The sequence below is a fragment of the Pleurodeles waltl genome, chromosome 2_2 (assembly GCF_031143425.1).
Source record: "Pleurodeles waltl isolate 20211129_DDA chromosome 2_2, aPleWal1.hap1.20221129, whole genome shotgun sequence".
NCBI classification, from domain to species: Eukaryota; Metazoa; Chordata; class Amphibia; order Caudata; family Salamandridae; genus Pleurodeles; species Pleurodeles waltl.
In genome coordinates this window covers 475,223,313-475,246,900 of record NC_090439.1, presented here as the reverse complement: position 1 = coordinate 475,246,900, position 23,588 = coordinate 475,223,313, and the positions used below count along the sequence as shown (strand labels likewise).

At 45.3% G+C, this 23,588-nt stretch overlaps 1 protein-coding gene across 3 annotated transcripts in view; it reads left to right on the top strand.

The window, feature by feature from the left end:
- The window catches only part of SMCHD1 (structural maintenance of chromosomes flexible hinge domain containing 1), a 2,128,336-nt gene that overhangs the window by 41,067 nt on the left and 2,063,681 nt on the right, over positions 1-23,588 (top strand). For all 3 annotated transcript variants that reach the window (XM_069219969.1, XM_069219967.1, XM_069219968.1), the window contains exon 2: positions 16,214-16,289. In XM_069219969.1, the coding sequence (XP_069076070.1) occupies positions 16,214-16,289 (76 nt within the window). The remainder of the gene's footprint in view (positions 1-16,213; positions 16,290-23,588) is intronic.

Genomic DNA, 23,588 nt, shown 5'->3' with positions numbered 1-23,588 from the left:
GCGTCATCCCACTGGGATCCCCCCTCTTGTGCAAGTGCTATCAGTGCTCCTTTTCCTGGCAACTGGTTCTTTCCAAGTGACAGTAGAGTGGGTTTGGGAGCAGGAATGTCACAGCCAATGTTCTCAATCGTGCTGGCAAGGACATTGTCTGCCTTGGTGAAACACATGTGCAGCTACATTTCTTTCACCAAGGAGGAAAATGTGGATTCTATGCAGTGGGACATAATCCCAAATTTATTTGGGCGATTGATGGTACACACATAGCATTTGTCATTCAGCCCCCCCACCACCGGAATGAACAGGTGTTCAGGAATCGAAAGAGTTTGCACTCACTCAATGTGCAGTTGGTGTGCCTGGCAGACCAGTACATCTCCCACGTTACTGCCAAGTATCCTGGGTCGGTGCATTACGCCTTTTTTCTGAGGAATAGCAGCATCCCAAATGTAATGCTGCCAGTGTATGCCTTCAAGTGTTATCCCCATAGCATTGTGTAAGGCTAAATGTTGTCCCTCAATACTTGCAGGTGACTCTGGCTAACCAAACCTATTGTGGCTCCTGTCCCTTCTGAGGAATGACAGGACCGGGGCTGAGAACCCTTATAATGAGGCACATGGGTGAACCAGGAGACTAATCGAGAGGGCCTTCGACCTCCTGAAGGCCAGGTTCAGATGCCTGCATCTGACAGGTGGATCCCTGTGCTACTCACCCGAGAATGTCTGCCAGATAGTAGTGGCATGCTGCATGTTGCACAACCTGGCCCTTAGATGACATGTGCCCTTTCTGCAGGAGGAGGAGGAGACTGGAGATGACCCTGTGGCAACAGTGGACCCCGGGGACAGTGAGGATGAGGAGGCAGAGAATGAGGATGAGGACAACAGAACATCAGTTATACGACAATACTTCCAATGACACACAGGTGAGACAGTGGAACAGACCATTACTGTGACTATTGGTTTATCTGTGTGGCTGTATCATGAAGGCATTCACTTCCTTTGCATCTCAACTTACTGTCACCTATGGCTTGTCATTTTACAGATGTTGGTGATATGACAAGTGTCCAGATGTGTTTACTACAGACAGCTACAGGTCATTATTTTTTAGCTATCACAGTGTTCAGATTACTTGCACTAGATGTGACTGTTCCATAAATGCACATTTTCAACACATAAAACAGTGTCACTCAAGTTGTGGTCAGGGTGTTTATTGTAGTGCAAATAATTGACTGAAAAGTGCGATGGAATGGGGTGATAGTACAGGAAGAACTAGGATATTGTTCCAGTCTGTTTGTGGCATATGTCAAGTGTCCAAGGGGCCATAGGAAGGGGAGGAAAGGCAGTTCAAAGTGGACAAGGTGACCGGGTGGGACACAGGGGGGGGACAATCAGGAGAGTCTCATTTTCTGGCGGTGGTCTTGGCAAGTGTCTCTGGCTTCTGTCTGGGTTGCAGTGAACGTTTGTGTGGTGGTTCACCTTCTGCAGTGGGAGGGGTGCTGGTGGCCTGTGGGTCCTGTGATGGGGCCTCCTGCCCGCTAGCTGCAGCAGAAGTGGAGGGCTGGTCAGTTGACTGGCTAGTGGTAGGGGTCTGCCGGTGTGCTGTTGATTTACCTCATGATGTTGGCCATGTCTGCCAGCACCCCTGCTATGGCGATCATGGTGGTATTGAGAGCCTGCAAGTCCTCCCTGATCTCCTTATGGTGGTCATCCTGCAGCTGTATGTTCTCCTGCATGTTGTTAAGGATCTGGCCCATCATGTCCTAGGATTATTGGTAGGCCTCCAGTATCTTGGTGAGTGCCTCCTGAAGAGTCGGTTCCCTGGGCCTTTCCTCCCCCTGGTGCACAATGGTCCTCCCAGTGCCCCTGTTTCCCTGTGCCTCTGTCCCCTGAATGGTGTACCCACTGACACTGACCCCAGGTTCTTGATTGTCTTTGGGGCGAGTTGTGGACTGGGGTCCCTGTACAGTTCGCCACACTGCTGATTGACGTGTCCTGGGGACAGAGGTATGAGGACACTGGGTGGGTGCTGTGGTGTTGGATACTGATGGGGGAGCCTCTGTGGTGGTCTGTGAGTGGGCTGGGGTGACCCACTGACCATTGGTCCTTGATGGGCCAGGTAGTTCTTCCAGATCCAGAAGTCCAGAGTTACTGTCAACACTGGGGGCATCTTCTGGTTTGTCGTGGCATCTTCTCTCCGCTGACATTGGCTGGGGCACCTGTGGGGATGTAAGTGATGTAGTCTGTGACATATTGTACATCCCTATCTTCCCCTCTATCGTTGCTGTTGCCCTGCCACCTTTGTTTGTGTATGGTGATTGTAGGATTGTTAGTTCTCCATGCGTTGCATGCTTTTGTGATGGATGTCCTTGCAGGGCTGGGTGGGCTGTCAATGCATTGGTATGGCATGCAGGGCTTGGCATTGGGGTTAGTCATATGTCTAGGTGCAGTGTGTGGAGTGGAGTGGAGTGAGGGTGAGGGGGTGAGATGGCATGCAGGTATGGGGGTTGAAAAGTAGTAAATATTGACTCACCAGTGTCCAGTCCTCCGGCATCTCCAGTGAGTCCCTCAGGATGCAGTAATGCCAAGCCTTGCTCCTCCCATGCTGTGAGCTGTGGGGGAGGAGGTGGAGGTCCACTGCCAGTCCTCGGCATGGCGAGCTGGTGCCTTGCTGCCACGGAACATACCTTCTCCCGTAAGTCGTTCCACCTCTTCCTGATGTCGTCCCTTGTTCTTGGATACTGTCCCACAGCGTTCATCCTGTCCACGATTCTCCGCCATAGCTCATCTTCCTGGCAATGGATATTTGCTGTTCATGTGCTCCAAACAGCTGTGGCTCTGCCCTGACTATTTCCTCCACCACGACCCGCAACTCCTCATTTGTGAAACGGTGTTGCCTTTGTGGGGACATGGGTGTTGAGTAAGTGTGTGGGTGTTGGGTACTGTGTTTGGGTGTGTGAAGTGAGGTGTGTGCGGGATGTATGGGTGTATGTGGTCTGTGCGTCTAGTTGTTGGTCTTGGTGTCAGCCTGGTGGCATGATTTGTATAGGGTTGTGGGTAATGTGGGTGTGTGTTTTATAGTGCTGTGGGTGGTTGGGTGTGGTGTGTGTATGAGTGTCAGGTGTGTGTGTTTTTGGTATTTGCTAATGTTGTGTAGTTTAGTATATGGGTGTCTATTCTGAGCGTGCCGGTGTGTACCACCAATGGTTTACCGCCATTGAATGTCCGCTGTGGTGATTCGTGGGTCATAATGTTGTGGCCGTTGTTTTGTTGGCGTAATATTATGGGTGTTGGTACTGACACTTTAGCACCGACCTTTGGGCTGGCGGATTTGTGTATGTGGCAGTATTCTGTCGGATTGGTGTGTGTGTGTCATAATTTGGTTAACGGATGTTCGCGCCCGTATGTTGGTGGGCGTCACCGCTGCGGTAAACAAGATTTTCCGCCAATGTCATATTGAGGGCCAATGTGTCCCGCCCCCTTCCCCGCTTTACCCCCTCGATAAATATGCTTCAAAAGCCATGCTTGCTGGAATACATGGTTTTTAACCACTGAGGTCAGGAGAAGGAAAATTTGTAACTCCCTGCGTAGGAACTGCCTTCACTTCCGATTACGTCAGAGTGCCCAGGAGCAGAAGGGGGGCATTAAGGGGGAATCTATAACATTTGGGGAAGAGTGAGCTTACTGTCTTGTGTTTCAGAGGGCACCAGTGTTTGTCTTCACCCGGGGTACATCACACTAAAGCTCGATACAATGATGTGGCTAATATGTAACATTCAGTGTCATGGACTCCCATGCCTCACACTTTAGGGATCCTTCTCCAGAGGGATTTGACTGTGTGGTAATTTATTATTCCATATGAAAGCCCACATTTTGTTTGGTCTGATTTCCAAACATCTGAACGGACCTTCACTGGTAGTGATGGAATAGATAAAGCAGCTGTGGCCTAAAATTCTTCTTAATGCAGTTTATTCCACCCACCCACAAAATAGCCATTCTACCCTCATTGGTACATATCTTAACATGGGGTGTCAAGTAGCAGAGGTACATTGCTTTGAAAGAACTCGCTTGTCCTGGAAAGAATAATCACTTCCAAACAACTAATGCCCATCGAGGCCAATTATACCCAGAACTTGTTGCCACTGTCTTGCTGTCATCTTGTGTTTTTTTTTTTTTTCCTCCTCCCTCCCCGTTGCTTTTGATTTCTGGTGGTTGACATTGAACACTGCTACAAGTCAGATTTTTTTTTTCTTTTTAAAATGAGTCTTGGGATTCTGACTCTTTCTCTTTACACTAACTTCAGCTTCATGTCCTTATGCATTTTTCTGGTTGGTATACTCCTCTTATCTATGTAAGCCCTTTCTGTCCTCTGTCTTTTTACTGTAAATCCTGAAAAGAATAAGAAGAAATAGAGCTACCAATCTGGCTTTCATATTGTGTAATGGTCCCTCAAATTTGAATCACCATGGCAAGACTCCTACGTTGATGGAGAGCCAGTCCTTTTCTTCTGTCTTACTCTCATGTCTTCTTAGTTTCTGATGTTTTTTCCTTACTAAAACCTGGGATATTATTTTTGTGTTGAAGTGCTGGGTAACAACTAGGGATTTCAGTGTCTCACGACCCATGGATGTATGAATTTCCTAAATTATTTTAGGTAACTCCTGTTAATGTTCTTGAACAGGGAGTGATGCAAGTCTGTGGTGTATGGCCAGAGCAGCTGCTTCTCTGCGAATCTTGCTCAGTGATTGAAGAAATGGCTTAAAAATTACCAGTTTGTTTCATTCCTTGGTCTGAATTCAGTGCATCTCTGTGCTTAGTTTGCAGTTTTCTTAGTGCATTGGGTGGTCCTGTTTTATGAGGTGTGCTATGTGTAGTAGTAAAGATACATGTATATATACTTCCCCAGGAGTTGCAACCCTCTGCGGTAGGCACCATTCAAAGGGGAAGGCACATAGTTCAGAGTCTATTTCCTGTGATGTTGTATTAGGATAGAGCACTTCCAACTGATTTGTCTGCGAGCATTCCAGAAGGCAATTTCATCATGTTTTATGGATACTTTGCTCATCATAGTGTTTAGTCTGTGGACTGATTGCCTATATGGCAATATGTACCTGTGTTGCAGGTCCTAGTGGAACTCCTCTGTCTGCTGTATTCAGCAGTATATACTTCCTGAGTCATCTATGTAGAGTTACTAATTGATTTAAATAACCTTACTGCCCAGGCTGTAAGATTGCTGGGTTTGCAAATGCTAAATTAGCGGAGCACTCAATTCTCATTCTCATTCTCATTCTCCAAGAAGGATACAATTTTTATGTCTGACAGTACAGATTTGAACACATATTCTATTTCCAATGAACTTGTAGTTGATAGTTAATTCAGCAAACATAAGATAGTATTGTTGAATTCTGACATTTCTTTCATGTCAAATGAAACTCTTTGAGTATGTTGAATTGTTGTTGTGTTTTTTTTTTTTTTTTTTCTTTCTTCAAAGAGTCCAACAGGAGTGACATTCTTATTCAGAATTATAGTCTCAGTTGTAATTGATGGCTGGTTTTGGAGATCACCACAAATACAGTTACCCATTGTAGAATCTAACCAATGGCATAGAGCATCTCAGAATGCTGCTGGTCAATTAAGCAAGCAAAGGTTACATTTTGCTTGCTTACCCCCAGAACTGGTTTGATGGTGCTGGTGATGGTTGGAACAGCTACAAAAGTTGTTCAAAGACTGTTTCCTATTTTAATAAAAGTCTAACTCACTGGTGACTGCAGAAGGTTTCATAAATATTTAGAAAAAGTAACTTTTAGAAAGTTATCCTTTCTTTTCAGAAGCTTTTGGAGGCTAGTTTACATTTGCTTTCCTGCAGCTGCCCAGCCAGTGTTTGGCTTTAATGGGGTATGAAAACTGCTCCCAGGGCAGGGATATTGAATGAGTATGGGAGATGTTTTTCATCTTGCAGAAAGGCAGTTAGATTGGACCCAGGAACTTCATTAACTTGTAAAGGGGCTGGCATTTTCACAAGTAATTGTTAGGTGTGTCCTGGAGAAGGCAACCATTTGTCCCACAAGCCAGACAGGTAAACAAACCTAGTGGTAGAAAAGCTATCCCCAAAACCGGTTTGGAGTGGACAAGGTGAGGGGACTGCACATTTCTCAGGTCATGCTTCTGGGTGAAAACAATAATGCTGCAAAAAGGAGTAATGCCCACCCTTGGATTTTAGCAGTGAGGGATACAGTAGAATTGTTTGCAGTAGGCCCAGCAGGGACTGCTGAAAAGGGTTGGTAGGGCTTTCTCTTGGAACATTCTTTCCATTGTTTAGAATGGGGCCAGGAGTTACTCCAACCCACTGGTTAGTGCCAGCCATAAATATGTCAAGGCGAGGGACGCTACTCAGAATATTTACTGGATCTACAGAAGATCTCTTGCTCTCTGTGACATGAGAAGAGCACTGATAGTCTGGTACCTGCTTCCTCTTGTACAGAGGACAAAGAACTGAACTCCAAGGGTCAGTTGGCTGACCTCCTATGAGACTACAGGGACGCCACAGGCTGCAGAATGTCTTTTTCCTGAAGTGTCCAGTTGCATTACCCACTTGACCTGGACTGGACCTTGCTTGTGACCTCTGCCGGAGTGAGTCCTGGCCCAAGTGTTGTCCCTGTGGAGAAGCTGTTCCAGAAATTCTAAAAAACTGAGGCTTGAAAAATTGTTCTCCTTCCAGACCTCTGGAGCTGTCTGGGTGACCTTGTGCAAAAGTATAATCTATGCATCTTCCTCGTATACAGCTTCAGGATTGTCATCACTGGAGGATTTTGCGCTTCATAATCAAAGACTAGGGGCCTCATTACGAGTTTGGCGGAGGGGAGTACTCCGCCCCAAACGTGACGGATATCCTGCCCGCCTTATTACAAGTTCTGTTATATACTATGGGACTTGTGATATGGCGGCTGGGTAGCCATCATATTTGTGACGGAGTAATCTCCTCCTCCAAACTCGTAATGAGGCCCTAAGTCAGGAGGTAAAATCTTGGACGGAGATGAACTTGCTTGGTGCATCTCACCTGCAATCCCTTGCTTTCAGCATGAAATCTTGCCTAGGTCCCGGTCTGCCACTTTCCTGGACAACCTTTTGCGCTTAGTGCTTTTTGGTGCTATTTTTACTTGAATCTTCAAAAACTACTCGCTCCGGTTTGCCTTATTGCATTTTTGCCATTTTGTTGTAATTTTGTTCATTAACCCCTTTGCTGCCAGGCCTTTTCCCCCTCCTGTGCCGAGCCTTTTTTTGGCTATTTGGAGCAGTTCGCGCTTAGGCCCTCATAACTTGTTGTTCACGTAAGCTACCCACGCCAAATTTGCGTCCTTTTTTTCCAACATCCTAGGGATTCTAGAGGTACCCAGACTTTGTGGGTTCCCCAGAAGGAGGCCAAGAAAGTAGCCAAAAAACAGTGAAAATTTCGTTTTTTTCAAAAAAATTGGAAAAATGGGCTGCAGAAGAAGGCTTGTGTTTTTTTCCCTGAAAAGGGCATCAACAAAGGGTTTGCGGTGATAAAATCACCAGCTTTCAGGAACAGGCAGACTTGAATCAGAAAACCCAATTTTTCAACACAATTTTGGCATTTTACGGGGACATACCCCATTTTTACGATTTTTGTGCTTTCAGCCTCCTTCCAGTCAGTGACAGAAATGGGCATGAAACCAACGCTGGATCCCAGAAACCGCAACATTTTTGAAAAGTAGACAAAAATCTGAATTCAGCAAGGGGTAATTTGTGTAGATCCTACAAGGGTTTCCTACAGAAAATAACAACTGAAAAAGAAAAATATTGAAATTGAGGTGAAAAAAACATCAATTTTTCTCTACGTTTTACTCTGTAACTTTTTCCAGCAATGTCAGATTTTCGAAAGCAATATACCGTTACGTCTGCTGGACTCTTCTGGTTGCGGGGATATATAGGGCTTATAGGTTCATCAAGAACTCTAGGTACCCAGAGCCAATAAATGACCTGCACCCTGCAGTGGGTTTTCAATCTATGCCGGGTATACAGCAATTCATTTGCTGAAATATAAAGAGTAAAAAATAGCTATCAAGAAAACCTTTGTATTTCCAAAATGGGCACAAGATAAGGTGTTGAGAAGCAGTGGTTATTTGCACATCTCGGAATTCCGGGGTGCCCATACTAGCATGTGAATTACAGGGCATTTCTCAAATAGACGTCTTTTTTACACACTGTCTTACATTTGGAAGGAAAAAATGTAGAGAAAGACAAGGGGCAATAACACTTGTTCTGCTATTCTATGTTCCCCCAAGTCTCCCGATAAAAATGATAGCTCACTTGTGTGGGTAGGCCTAGCGCCCGCGACAGGATATGCCCCAAAACACAACGTGGACACATCACAGAAAACAGAGGTGTTTTTTGCAAAGTGCCTACCTGTAGATTTTGGCCTGTAGCTCAGCCGCCACCTAGTGAAACCTACCAAACCTGTGCATTTCTGAAAACTAGAGACCTAGGGGAATCCAAGATGGGGTGACTTGTGTGGCTCGGACCAGGTCCTGTTACCCAGAATCCTTTGCTAACCTCAAAATGTGGCTAAAAAAACACATGTTCCTCACATTTCTGTGGCAGAAAGTTCTGGAATCTGAGAGGAGCCACGAATTTCCTTCCAGCCAGCGTTCCCCCACGTCTCCCGATAAAAATGATACCTCACTTGTGTGGGTAGGCCTAGCGCCCGCGACAGGAAACGCCCCAAAGCGCAACGTGGACACAGCCAAATTGGTGAAGGAAAACAGAGGTGTTTTTTGCAAAGTGCCTACCTGTAGATTTTGGCCTGTAGCTCAGCCGCCACCTAGGGAAACCTACCAAACCTGTGCATTTCTGAAAACTAGAGACCTAGGGGAATCCAAGATGGGGTGACTTGTGTGGCTCGGACCAGGTTCTGTTACCCAGAATCCTTTGCAAACCTCAAAATTTGGCTAAAAAAACACATGTTCCTCACATTTCTGTGGCAGAAAGTTCTGGAATCTGAGAGGAGCCACGAATTTCCTTCCACCCAGCGTTCCCCCACGTCTCCCGATAAAAATGATACCTCACTTGTGTGGGTAGGCCTAGCGCCCGCGACAGGAAACGCCCCAAAGCGCAACGTGGACACAGCCAAATTGGTGAAGGAAAACAGAGGTGTTTTTTGCAAAGTGCCTACCTGTAGATTTTGGCCTGTAGCTCAGCCGCCACCTAGGGAAACCTACCAAACCTGTGCATTTCTGAAAACTAGAGACCTAGGGGAATCCAAGATGGGGTGACTTGTGTGGCTCGGACCAGGTTCTGTTACCCAGAATCCTTTGCAAACCTCAAATTCTGTCTAAAAAAACACATTCTCCACACATTTCGGTGACAGAAAGTTCTGGAATCTGAGTGGAGCCACAAATTTCCTTCCACCCAGCGTTCCCCCAAGTCTCCCGATAAAAATGATACCTCACTTGTGTGGGTGGGCCAGGTGCCTGCAACAGAATAAGGCCCAAAACTTGTAGAGAGAGAGGGGATAGCACAGCAAGTTTATAAGGACATATTCTTTTATACATCTTTAGACTGACTCTGCTTTGGGGACCCACATAAGTGAGATGTCATTTTACTTGGGAGGCTGAGGGGAACACTGGGGAGTAGGAATTGTGTGCTGGAGTGGTGATCCTACGAAGAAAAGTCAGGAAAATATGCTTTTTTAAGCACATTGAGGTTTACAGAGGAGTCTGGGTAAGAAAATGTTGGGGGATCCACGCAAGCCACACCTCCCTGGACTCCTTGGGGTGTCTAGTTTTATAAAATGTCTGGGTTTGGTAGGTTTCCCTAGATGAAGGCCGCACACAGGACCAAAAACATAGGTGCCCTCTCCCCCCCAAACACAGGTAGTTTTGTAATATATCGTTTTGATGTGCCCACATACATCCGTGATGTGCCAAACACTAAAATTTTGAAAAGAAACACAGTTAGGTTATGTGAAAAAGACCCCTCACCCACCAACCAAGTTGGTGGCATGCTCCATCATTGGGGTCCCACCTGAGGCACCTAGCGTGTCACAGGTGTGCTGCGACGCCTGATTACAGCGGAGCAGGTTTTGTCATTTTTACCACACATACTGGTTGGATTTGGCACAAGGGTGAGTGATGGTTCAGTGGATCAAATTTTACTAACAAGAGCTTTCACAAAAATGAAATGCACTGTTAGTAACTGAAAGGCAAAAAACTGAACCAATGACTCACAGCTCGTGAGCTGTAAAGCCGCGAAAAGGCACCAACCGCTTTACAGTCCATTCACACAACTTTCATACATGACACACACAAGGCCATTCACACCGCCAGCCACGGGCCCAGCACATTACAACACTCACATCGACAGACAGCGCCACTCAAGGGCCCATCACTTACATACGCCCACATGCCTGATACAACAATCACACCAGCTGATGGGAGTGTGTGGACTGGTGTTTGGCTGGCAGTGTGTTGCAGTAGCCAACAGCAAGTCAATATGTACACTCTCAGCCAAGCCCCACTCCACCCACAATGGCATCATTTTTTTTTTTTTTTTTTTTAACAGAGGAACCCCTAACTAAGTAGAAAGAATTACAAAACTACAAACACAAAAGCTCTAACTAAGAACATGACAGAAATGCTAACCATGAAACTAAACACATGAAAATACAAAACAGACATGAGTTTACACTCATGGTTGTTCCCAGAAATTCTTCTGGGTGTGGTAATTCTTAAAACAAGCACCGACAAACAGCCCAGGCTTTGAAGGACAATCTGGGCAGTACATTTGAGTCTCCCTCCGGATACCTCTTCGAAAACACACTCTACATTTCTTAGCTGGAAAGTCTTTTTTGGGTGTGGGAGGAATGTGCTCAGCAAAGTGGCGATCTTTCAATCTAGCCACATCCTCCACCACTGCTTCTCTAGGAACTCTGGCCTGTTCCACCACAATAAGGCTCTCTATCACTGACTGCTGAAATTTCACAAATGTCATCTTTGACTCTGGAGACCTATCCCTAAACACAATAAAAGCATTGAAGGTTGCTAAGTGGAAGAGGTGAAGTGCTAACTTCTTATACCAAACGTAAGACTTACGAATAGCAGTATAAGGTTCCAACCTCTGGTCAACTCTATCTACACCTCCCATGTGCTTATTATAATCTAAAATGCACACAGGTTTGCGCACTTCAGCAACCTGGCCCCAAACAGTCACAGGGGAAGTACTCTCATCATGGATGGTACTTAGCATGTAGACATCCCTCTTGTCTGAAAATTTCAAAGCTAGCAGCTCCTCGTTCCGCAAGGCACAGCACTGTCCTCTCTCAAGTTTTTTTACAGACAAGCTCCCTTGGATAGCCTTTCCGGTTAGAACGGATTGTGCCACAAGCAACTGTGTCCACTCTAAACAATTCCTTGAATAATTGCACACCAGTGTAGAAGTTATCTACATACAAATGGTGACCTTTGTTGAACAGTCGTCTACCAAGATCCCACACAATTTTCTCAGTAACTCCAAAAGTGGGAGGACAACCAGGGGGGTCAATATTGGAATCCCTACCAGTGTACACACGGAAACTATACACATATCCTGTCCTACTTTCAGACAGCATATACAATTTAATTCCATATCGTGCCCTTTTGCTAGGAATGTACTGCCTAAAAACCAAACGACCCTTGAAGAGGACCAAAGACTCGTCCACACTTAACTCTTTGCCTGGAACATAGACCTCCGAAAACCGATCTACAAAATGATCAAGGACAGGCCTAATCTTAAAAAGACGGTCAGAATCTGGGTGATCTCGTGGCAAGGCTAATGCATTGTCAACAAAATGCAGCATCCTAAGAAGAAGCAAATACCGATTACGACTCATGGTCGCTGGAAATATATCTGTTGCCATCAAGGGACTAGTAGACCAATAAGAAGCCAGTGACGGCTTCCTTATCAACCCCATCAAAAAAGTCAAACCCAAAAACTTTTTTTAACTCCTCCAAATTTGTGGGAATCCACTGGGCAGCTCTAGAGTGTGGCCTAAGTCTAGCAGCGTTGTCCCTCAAATGCTGCTCTGCATACAAATTAGTCTGCTCAACAATCTCTTCCAAAAAAACATCATCCATGAATAACTCAAAGAAATTGATAGGCATACAGTTCTCTGTATTGGTGTTACACCCCGGGAGACCAGTGAAGGCAGGCAACTCTGGCTGCTCCATGTTTGGGGCAACCCAGACATCAGGTCTTATAACGGGAAACCTTTCAGCCCCAGGTTGCTGCACTATTGGCACATCAATGTCCTCCTCTAAAACAGGCCCTTCATCTGCACTGAGTGTGGCTTCATCATCAGAAGATTCCCCTCCAAGAGAAACATTACTGCCAGAATCTCTGACTTCCTCCTCTGCCTCAGATGCAGAGTCTGTCTCATAGTCATGATCAGACTGTGACTCAAAAAGCATACCAACCACCTGCTGAGCGGTCATCCTGCGGCTAGCCATGATCTCTCCTGCTAAAATTAACTGGACAAATTCACCACCAACAACCAGCACTGTGTAAGACAAGTAACAAAGTGTAGCTTTGTTAGTAAGAGTTATAAACTCAAAAACTATACCGCTCACTTGCCTGAAAAAGCTTGATTCACCAGCAACTACACAGCAATCACCAATGATATCCCACTAAAAATAAAGAAAGAAAGGCAAATTAGAAATAAGACAAAACAAATATCATTGTGCACAAACCTAAGGACAATTTCACACACAATCCTGCATTTAGTACACCCCCTACAAACATGTCATTCATGCATGGCAACAATACTCCTTTGGAGTAAATTGTTTTTACTTACCTAAAACATGCAACTGTGCAAACTGCAGGTCAGCCACTGCCAAAACCGCAAGGAGCCACAGCAAATAAAGCAAAAGCTTTGAACTAGAACAAAAAGGAGGAAAACATTTTTTATCACAAATGCAAAGACTTCTTCAGTTGACAAACACCCCACCATCAAACATTTAGAAATTGGTGCCTAAGTGGATTCTGCCATAGGGGCAGATGGGCCTACTAATAAAATAGACCTGTCTACCCCAAGGAAGCCAGAAAATACCTTTAGTAGTGTGTCCCCATGGAGAGCGACCCTTGCCAAAGGGGACAGCCCTAAAAAAAAAAAAAAAAAAAAAACACACACAACACTATCCCTGGTGCCTAAGTGGCTTCTGCCCCCCTTGGGGGCAGGTGGACCTAAGAAAATAGGCCCATCTGCCCCCAGGGGGTGTAGAAATGGGCAACAGGTCAATGCCCCCCTTGGGGGGGCGCCCCGTGACCAAGGGGACGCCCCCCCCACAAAAATAAACAAATTAAAAAAAAATCCCTGGCGTTCTAGTAGTTTCTGCCCCCCTTGGGGGCAGACCAGCCTAAAAATAATAGGCTGATCTGTCTCCAAGGGGTGCAGAAATGGCCTGGGTACATGTGCCCCCAAAGTGGGGGGCGACCCTTGCCCAAGGCCCCCCCCATCCACTAACACACACACACACACACACTATCCCTGGTGTCTAAGTGGCTTCTGCCCCCCTTGGGGGCAGGTGGGCCTAAGAAAATAGGCCCATCTGCCCCCAGGGGGTGTAGAAATGGGCAACAGGTCAATGCCCCCCTTGGGGGGGTGCCCCGTGACCAAGGGGACGCCCCCCCACAAAAATAAACAAATAAAAAAAAAACCCTGGCGTTCTAGTAGTTTCTGCCCCCCTTGGGGGCAGACCAGCCTAAAAATAATAGGCTGATCTGTCTCCAAGGGGTGCAGAAATGGCCTGGGTACATGTGCCCCCAAAGTGGGGGGCGACCCTTGCCCAAGGCCCCCCCATCCACTAACACACACACACACACACTATCCCTGGTGTCTAAGTGGCTTCTGCCCCCCTTGGGGGCAGGTGGGCCTAAGAAAATAGGCCCATCTGCCCCCAGGGGGTGTAGAAATGGGCAACAGGTCAATGCCCCCCTTGGGGGGGTGCCCCGTGACCAAGGGGACGCTCCCCCACAAAAAAAAACAAATAAAAAAAAAACCCTGGCGTTCTAGTGGTTTCTGCCCCACTTGGGGGCAGACCAGCCTAAAAATAATAGGCTGATCTGTCTCCAACGGGTGCAGAAATGGCCTGGGTACATGTGCCCCAAAGTGGGGGGCGACCCTTGCCCAAGGCCCCCCCCCCCCCCCCATCCACTAACACACACACACACACACACACACACACACACACACACACACACACACACACACACTATCCCTGGTGTCTAAGTGGCTTCTGCCCCCCTTGGGGGCAGGTGGGCCTACAAAAATAGGCCCATCTGCCCCCAGGGGGGGAGAAATGGCCAACAGGTCAATGCTTCCCTTGGGGGGGTGCCCCGTGCCCAAGGGGACGCCCCCCCACAAAAATAAACACATTAAAAAAAATTCCTGGCGTTCTAGTGGTTTCTGCCCCCCTTGGGGCAGATCAGCCTAAAAATAATAGGCTGATCTGCCCTCAAGGGGGGCAGAAATGGCCCTAAAAGACATGCCCCCCAAAGGGGAGCGACCCTTGCCCAAGGGGGCGCCCCCCCATCCACTACACACACAATCCCTGGTGCCTAAGTGGCTTCTGCCCCCCGTGGGGGCAGATGGACCTAAAAAAAATAGGCCGATTTGCCCCCAAGGGGGGCAGGAAAGGCCAACAGTTCTCTGCCCCCTTGCCCAAGGGGGCACCCCCCCCACATAAATACTCATAAAAATAAAAAACCCTGGTGATCTAGTGTTTTCTGCCCCCCTTGGGGGCAGATCTGGCTAAAAAGTAGCCAATCTGCCCTCAAGGGGGGCAGAAATGGCCCGAAAAGACATGCCCCCCAAAGGGGAGCGACCCTTGCCCAAGGGGGCGCCCCCCCATCCACTACACACACAATCCCTGGTGCCTAAGTGGCTTCTGCCCCCCTTGGGGGCAGATGGACCTAAAAAAAATAAGCCGATGGCAGAAAAGGCCAACAGTTCTCTGCCCCCTTGGGGGGGGCGCCCCTTGCCCAAGGGGGCACCCCCCACACATAAATGCACATAACAATATACATCCCTGGTGATCTAGTGTTTTCTGCCCCCCTTGTGGGCAGATCTGGCTAAAAAGTAGCCAGATCTGCCCCCAAGGGGGGCAGAAATGGCCGTAACTAATTGCCCCCCAAAGGGGAGCGACCCTTGCCCAAGGGGCCGCTCCCCGCGTGCCAGAAACAGGTAAGTAAACAAAAAAAAAAAATCCCTGGTGTCTAGTGGGCATTCATGCGGCCCGATCGCAATGCGATCGGGCAGCAGGAATGCTCAGAGACACCGGGGAAAAGGAAAAAGCCTTTCCCTTTCCCCGGTGCCTCTTTAGCCCCAACCCCCCACCCACCGGGAAGAGATTCTTACCTCTTCTCTCGTCGCCGCACAGGAAGCAAATGGCTTCCTGTGCGGCGAGGATCCCATAATGAAGTCAGCGCGCGATCGCGCGCTTACGTCATTATGGGGGGGGTGGGGGGGTCGGGGGTGGAAGGGGAAGGGCTTCCCCTTCCATCCCCGACTTTGGGGGGTGGGAGGGAAGCACACAGAGGGAGCGAGAGCGCTCCCTCTGGGCTGTGTGCCGAGGACGTAGTGGTTACGTCCTCGGCACAGCAGCACTGTGCCGCGGGACGTAACCACTACGTCCGCGGCACAGAAGGGGTTAAAATGTACTCGGTTTGTGATTTTTATTCTTTGGTGTTTTGCCTTTATTATTGTTTTGGTACCTCATTAAAACTTTACACATTGTCCTGAATAAGGCACATCTGCTCTGTGCCATAGCTACTATGAGCTCACATTTTATTAACTTGACTTTATGGTTCATTCTGACAAGTGTTAATGATCCTTGAAGTGAGCACTCACCCACTCCATATAATACATATTCTTTAATTGAGTTACAATAAAAGCAAATACTCTTTCATAAGGTACAAACTTGTGAATACATACAAACTTGTGGGATCGAAACTGATCTATTTGCATATCATTTTACTTATCATGTGAATTGTGTATTGTGTGTACATATTTAATGTTACATTATTAAGTTCATTTGTTGGTATAAATATTGTGGAAAATCAAATATAGAAATACATTTAGTTATTTAAAGTTCAATAATATATTATTTTAAAGATTACTTTTGTGTATCATCCTATTAAACTGTTTCTTATTTTATGGTTTTTGCTCTTTTAAGGCATTTGGAATTGCCTCAGATGGCACATTTGTCATCACAACAACAAGCCGGACTGTAGTATCCGATTTAAATTTTCGTAAGTATGCATCTAATGGATATGGTATCTTCTGAGTAAACTCTCCCGACAAAGGGATTTTTAACCTTGTTTTCTTCATATGTACACTAGTTTGTTTCTCTGACAGTTTGTTTTGTGTTCGTCTGCTTTATGAATTATCTCTGGTTCTTTGGTTTTAACTGCCTTGTACATTTCTCTCCAGAGATAGTGCCCCGACCTTGCTGCGCACTGTCTCCTTGCCAGCACATCCTAAAGTAGAAACTGTAATGTCAGTTGAAAAACTGTGTGAAGATAATGTTATACTGTAAACTTGGGATGTAATTTATGTGATATGTTTTTGCTGCTATATGGACACAATCAGCAATTTGCATTCACTCATAGTCTGCACTGAGGTGCTCTACTTTATAGCACATATTCTTGGCAGTCCTCTGTTAGAGCAATGTAACTCTGCTTGTCAGGCTGGGAGTCCATAGTACGTTTTCAAATGATAAAAAACAGTGTTAAAAATATCATGTTACTTCAGTAGCACATCCATCTCATTTGAGACAGCCCAAACTTTTTTTTAATTCACCACTAACCCCTAGAAGGCACTACAACAAAGATTTTATAAGACAAGGTGCTTAGGAATTAGCACACAGCAGGTGAACCTCTGTCATTGGAGGAGGGAGGTTTCCACATGAACATTGAAACACACGAGAAAAGAAAAAATGCTATCATTATGGAAGTGGAGTGGAGTGACCTGCCAAGTCAACTCAGTCGCAACCTCCTGTTTTCATACACTCTGACTTCTCCGGAAGATCTACATGTTGATCCCAAAGGACTGCTGCAGAACCGTAACCCATGCCCTGGTTACCAGCAGACTCGACTATGGCAATGTCCTCTACGTCGGCACCACCCAGAATAACCTGAAGAAACTACAGCACATCCAAAACACCTCCACCAGACTCATCGTGGACGTTCCCCGCCGCAAACACATCACCAATCACCTGTGAGGCGACCTCTGGCTTCTGGTCGAGAAAAGTTTTGGTTGTTGAATCAATGCGTGTCGTAGCCAGAATCACTCTGCAGTCATTCAGATTATTCACATGTCATCATTTTAGGTTATTAGGGCTTCAAACTTCAGAGACTTCAAGTTGTAGTATAAACTTGTTTGTTGTGCTTGGATCGAAGATTGGGATTGAGCTTTAGCACAGTCTGTGGATGTTGAGACAGATGGGCTACATAGGTGTACCAAAACTGGTGTGGGGTTATTAGTATCACACTACGTAATTTTGCCTAGGCCTTCTGCAAGATTGTGAGAATGAGTCGAAGAGAAGGACCTATAGGTTACCATCCAATAGTATCTGTCTCCATCCCCCACCTCACCAGAAACAATGGTAAGTAGAAGGCAACATTTCTTTGGTATTTTGGAAGCTTTTCAGCCACTCTCTAGTGAAGAAATGGAAGACTTTCCTGTTGGCGTTAGTGACTGTCTGGATGGTATTCCTTCTTGAATGGATGACAAGACAGTTTTAGTGGTAACACTGATACGTGTCCTGATTACTCAGTTTGCAACACACAATGGTTAGTTGTGCTGTTTCATTTGAAGGATGCAAAAGAGATTTCCCCTCACAGCCTGAGTGGAGTTTAATGGCAAGGGCAGCATCTAAAGCTCAGCATGTGGGGTTGTCTTGAGAACATAACTAGGATGTATCCTGCTTCTTCCCTGTGGTCTCTGCTATGTTTGAAACTGCTGGTGTCTACCTAATGCATTTCACTTGTCATGTCTTTATTGATTGTAAGGTTAATATTGATGTCTTTGCTCCTTCTATTGGATGTAGGTGACACAAATGGCTGGAATTGTCTGGCTATTCAATAGGACGACAAGGAAGGCCATCTGTACTGGAAGACATCTATAGAATAAGCAACATCTGTCAGTTCTAATGCCTTTTAGAAACTGCCATGTTCCTCAAAACCTGTTTGTCGATCCAAGGGCATGTTCAGTATCTTGGCTTGCTTGCTGGTTGGAAACAGGTGGACTTTTTCAGTCAGTCTTCACTCCTCAGCACTATACTCCTGCCAGCTGGTGGAATCCTGTTCAGCATGTCAATGACAGCAAAAGTAATGGCTACTGAGGTGTCTGCTCTCTCATTGATGTTGGCCTTCATATTATCTCTTCTGTCCTCATGGATGAGATCTACTAGTGGCAAGATGTTGTACCACATTTGGCGGTCATTAAGTCAGAGCGTTGACTGCTTTTATAGACGTTACTATTTACTCTAGATTGACTAAATGCTTTGAGAAGAGGAGCTAGGCGTTATAGGGTTCTTGAACTACCTTTGAGGTGCTCCCTCAGTGATGTAATCTGGCTTAGCCAGAGAGACGCTAAGGTCTAGAGTCTGGTGCTCTACACTTATTTTGAAATGACACTCCTTGACTGGTCAGTGCTTACTTCAGTTTTAGGGCCTCTTTCCCCATGCAGTGTTAGGACTACTTAGCTTGTCTGTTCTTTAAAATAATAGAGGAAACACTTTTACTGTACTGTCCTCATCAGCAGACAAAACACCTCAGCCACCCTTTATGACAAAACAGGTTAACTGGCAATATTGTCCATAGGTGAATTTGATTGTGGAGGTGTTTTTCCTCCCTACTGAAGTAGAATGATGTCTCTACATTTCTCAGCCTCTTGATGTTAATCTTCCACAATGTCATTGTGGCAGTCTTGCAGGTTCTCTTTATTGAGAGGCATGGGACGTGCTGAGCATACTTAATGGGTGGAGGCACACAAATAAGATTCTTGATTAGGAAGCAGTTTTGTTGTTGTTGAGGTGGTGGGGGGGGGGTGGAGGGCTGTTGCTGAGGCAACAATGGTACTGACCTCTGAAGTATGAGCATCTTGTGGTGATAATCCATACTCCTCTTCGTAGTCTGATATGCATGAACATGGAGTTAGGTTGTGCTGTAAGCGGAATTTGAAGCCTGCTCCTGTGTACTGATTTTTGTCTGTATGCTTTAGACTCCTGGATATGGACCAGCAACTTTGTGGATACTTTCAAAAGAAATGTGTGTAGCATGGAAAAAGTTGTCTCAAGCAATGATGAAAACATAATTTCTTGAGGTGGAGTAGTCAACTAATTTGTCGTCAATGAGATACTCTTTGGTGACATTGTTGAGAAGATTGTTATCAACGGAGCCTTCTTACTCGTTGACAGGGTTGTTTCAGGCAGAAAACTGGATTATGTAACTGAAGTCGTACTGAAGAAGTGATAAGTGACTGGGCCACTGCTGTGTTATGTTGCAACATTGATGCTGATGAGGTGGTCATCTGCTCAGTGATTGTTGATGGCAGTGTTCTGCTTCTTTGTAGATGATTGGAGGCGTTCTGTTGACAACAGTTTAGGTGGAAAAGCTGACAGATCCTTACAAGCTTTATTGTCGTGACATCTTCTGCACAGAGTGCTCTGGGGCCTTTTTTGATGCCTTGTCTGAACAAACCTTGGAGTTTTCCTGAGTAGAGGTGGGAATGAGCACTTTCTTGGAGAACTTTTTTTCTGGAGTTCAATATGTTATTTTTGCATCACTTTTTTGGAAGTGCTTGGTGAGGTACTTTGCATTGTATTGTTTCCTGATGATGGGACACCACCTTTAGAGGAGGAAGCTTACTTTCTCTCCCTAGTAGGTATAGGAGGAGGCTGTTCTCTCTGTATTTATGGGTCTTTGAAGTGATGTTTTCCAAATGTCACAGTGAGAAGTCTTAGAATTATAACAGAGGCTGTAAAGACACTGTCTGTACAGATCATCTTCCTTATCCTTTGCCGACACCTGTAGTGTCTAACACATTACAGCAAAAGGGGTGCAAATTGTGGGGGCAGAGCCAAGGAATATGAACTAGCAAATGTTCCCAGATCCACGTTGTTATTCCTCTGACCTATGAACGTCCTGTATATGAAATGTAATACCAAAGCAGAATTACTTTAACCAAGGCCTCCATCCCTCTGGCACTTCTAGCAGTGGCGCAGACCCAACCATGGATGTATTCCCATTCTGTGGCTGAAATAGTCTAACCCTGTTTGTTCCCTCATCGCTTTCTACCACCCACTTAAATGGGTACCCATCAATTTGTATAAATCTGTGATCAGATGTATGGGCTTGTTCTTTGTGTATCATCATTTAAAAAATTGTGTGAAGTGTCTACAAGTGAATGTGCTGATGAATAGCTGAAGTTCCTGTTTGATATGATACCTAAGCCTTTGTTTCAGCGAGGTCGTATATCGCTTTCAGCTTGTCAAAGTATATGATAATGTTTTCCTCAAACAGTTACCAATGCTCTTGGCACATCCTTGTGTTTTAAAAGTGTCAAAGTGTTTGTCATCCATTAACAGTGAAAAATTGGTATTGTCTATTATAGATGACGGGGCAAGGGGAACATGGGAAGACCTGTTTGACTGACACTCTATCCAAGACTTCGTAGCCCTGGTAATAGGAGAATACAGCCTCAACTTGGTGCTTCATTTCTATCCTTAACTTTTCCACGTGGGCATGTGCGCATCTGCTGGCCCACAAAACACTGTTGCTTTCCTCCTCTGTTCTCTCCAAAACATAATACCGTTATGCTGTTTGGTAGTATTGGACATCACAAAGGAGACCCAAGCCTTTTGTTTGTAGGAGAAATGAGTGCCACTATCCGTGCAATGCATGATCATTTGCCAGACCAAAGAAAGTTGTCAAAGGCTCTCTGGAATTGTTTTAAGCGGTAGGAGGAAGTGTAGGCTGTAAGTTCTGGAATAAAGGAACAACTAAGGCACTATAGACATATTGGTAAGGCCCAACTAGTAAATTTAGGATTTGGTCCAAAAGTCCTAAGCAACTCCACTTCAGATGATGCTAATAGAGGTCCGTGATTATTGTATGGCTTGTGTGTGCTTTTTGTTGATTGTGAATAGTACCTTTTTCGTGTTGTCCACACAGTTTCACTTGTTTGGGAAGCCATATTGATCGAGGTTGATTAATGATGGTGCATTGGCCCTACCTTATTCCACCAGTGTGCTAGTAAACAGTTTGTGCATCAAGCTTAAGGAGTGAGATTGACCTGTGTAAGCTATAAACAGGTCTTTACATGTATGGGTGTTACATGATGTTATTCTAAGAGCAAAAAGTTGTGCTAGTATCAGATTGAGGATGACGCTGAAAATGTTATCAAGTATAGATGCATAGAGGGTTGAACGTGGAGCATTGCTAGCTTTGAGACAATAGATACTTGCAATGACTTCTTCCAGCATTTGAAGACTTTCCAATTGTCCTGCCTGCTCTGGTGTACGGTACTGTACCTGAGCGAGTCCTCTAGAAATGACTGGGCTAAATCAATGGGGATTTTTCATTGCTGTAGAGGTTTGAATAAAAGTCACTAAAGGTACTAGCGCTGCCCTTGTCATCCCAAATCTCCCCGGTTGATAGTAATTGTATTATGTTTTCATTCACTTACTTCTCTCTGTTTTGAGGCAGATATTCACCTTCCTTTATTGCATCTGATATAAAACCACTGTTTAGCGCGAAGCATAGTATGTTCTGACCTGTGCATATCCAGTTTTCCTAAATGTGCTCTCAGTGGTAGCAGTTTGCTCATGAATTTAGGCACCCTCTGACCTTGTACATTTCTCCTTACTCTTTCAGTTGAAGTTAAACTGTTATGACTGTTAAAATGTTATGACAAATCTTGTGCTAGATACTCCCTTTAAACTCAGTGTGAAAATTTCCCCAAGCATCACAGTGTATCTGTAGAGTTTAAAGGAGTACTTCTACATGTTGGTAGGTGGCATTGTAATGCTTCGCATCAATGCCGTTCTTCTCCAGAAGTGATGAACTGAGCCATTTATAAGCCTCACCCATGCGTGCTGAGGTCAGTTCCTTTCTTTCCACTCTTTTAGGCGCTGTTTGGAAACTTCTGCATAGTGGGCAAGGGAAAAATGTCACCCCCCTAAAACAGAGTTCAAGCTTAGCAAACCGATATCTGTGACAGATCCTCACAAAGTATTCTTATGGTGCCTGGGGTCACAGCATGATTCCAGGGCCTGCGACGACTCCACTCAGATGAATCCAAAGGCTGCATGGGAGCACACGGCAAAGTTGTTTGTCACCAAACATCAAAAGACTCCATTCAGTGAGAGGTCGAAAGGAAGTTTGTACCCTGGCAATCCTCATTGCTGTTGAAGTCTTCAGGTAAGTCGTAAAAAAAATACAAAAAAGTCCAAGTCGGGATTGGCCTCTTCCCAACATGTCAAACTACAGAGAGGGCAGGGATAGTGCAAGGGTGTGGAATTTAATAAAATATCTATTTGGCCATAGGACAGGTTGCTTCATAAATCTACTTTCCCTTTGGTGCCATGTAGTGCCTCGACAAATTATGGCAGCAATCTCATTATGTAAGAGCTCTGATAATAGCCTTTCTGGTTATTCCTGGGCTAATACTCTAGTAAGACTTGAATACTAGCAATTTAAGCCCTACTGTAGCAGTTTCCTTATTTTGCCACCTTTCTGCAGATCGGCATACTGGGCTTGGAAGAAGCAATAGTTCCAGAGCTGGGATGCTTTTGAGCCTATGTAAACCTACTAAAATGCATGTTTCAAGGATTTTCACCATCTCTTCTGTAATCTTTTCCCATACCAAAAAAGGTTGGAAATTTACTTCTGATAAGGGCAGAAGTAGAAGTTCGTCCAGTGTTGGGAAAACAGTGGCTGAAGGGAAAGTGAACTTGTAATCGCTCAATAGATTTTCACGTGAGCAAATCTACACATCCATACAGGGGTGTGGAATTTATTAAAATATCTACTTGTCCAGGGGACAGGTTGCTTCTCAAATCTACTTGTCCTGTAAAAAGATCTGCTTGTCCCTTTGGTGCCATGTAGTGTGGCGACAAATTATGGCAGCAATTAATAGCCTCTCTGATTATGCCAGGGCTACTACCATAGTAGGGCTTGAATACTTGGAGTTTCAATCCCTACTGCAGCAATTTCCTTATTTTGCCACCTTTCTGCAGATCTGCATACTGGGGCTGGAGGAAGCAGTAAGCAATAGTTCCAGGGCTGGAATGCCTTTGAGTCTGCAAACCTACTAACCTGCATGTTTTAAAGATTTTTACCAGCTTCTCTCTAATATTTTCCCATTAGAACTTCTTCCAGGGTTGGGAAGAAAGTGGCTGGAGGGAAAATGAACTTGCAAATGCTCAATAGATTTTCACATGAGCAAATCTACACATCGTATTTACCCACGCTAAAATACAGTTCAGAAATATTTTATAGGGGTACGACATATACCATGGGTGCACTTTTGTGACTTTCTTTAAG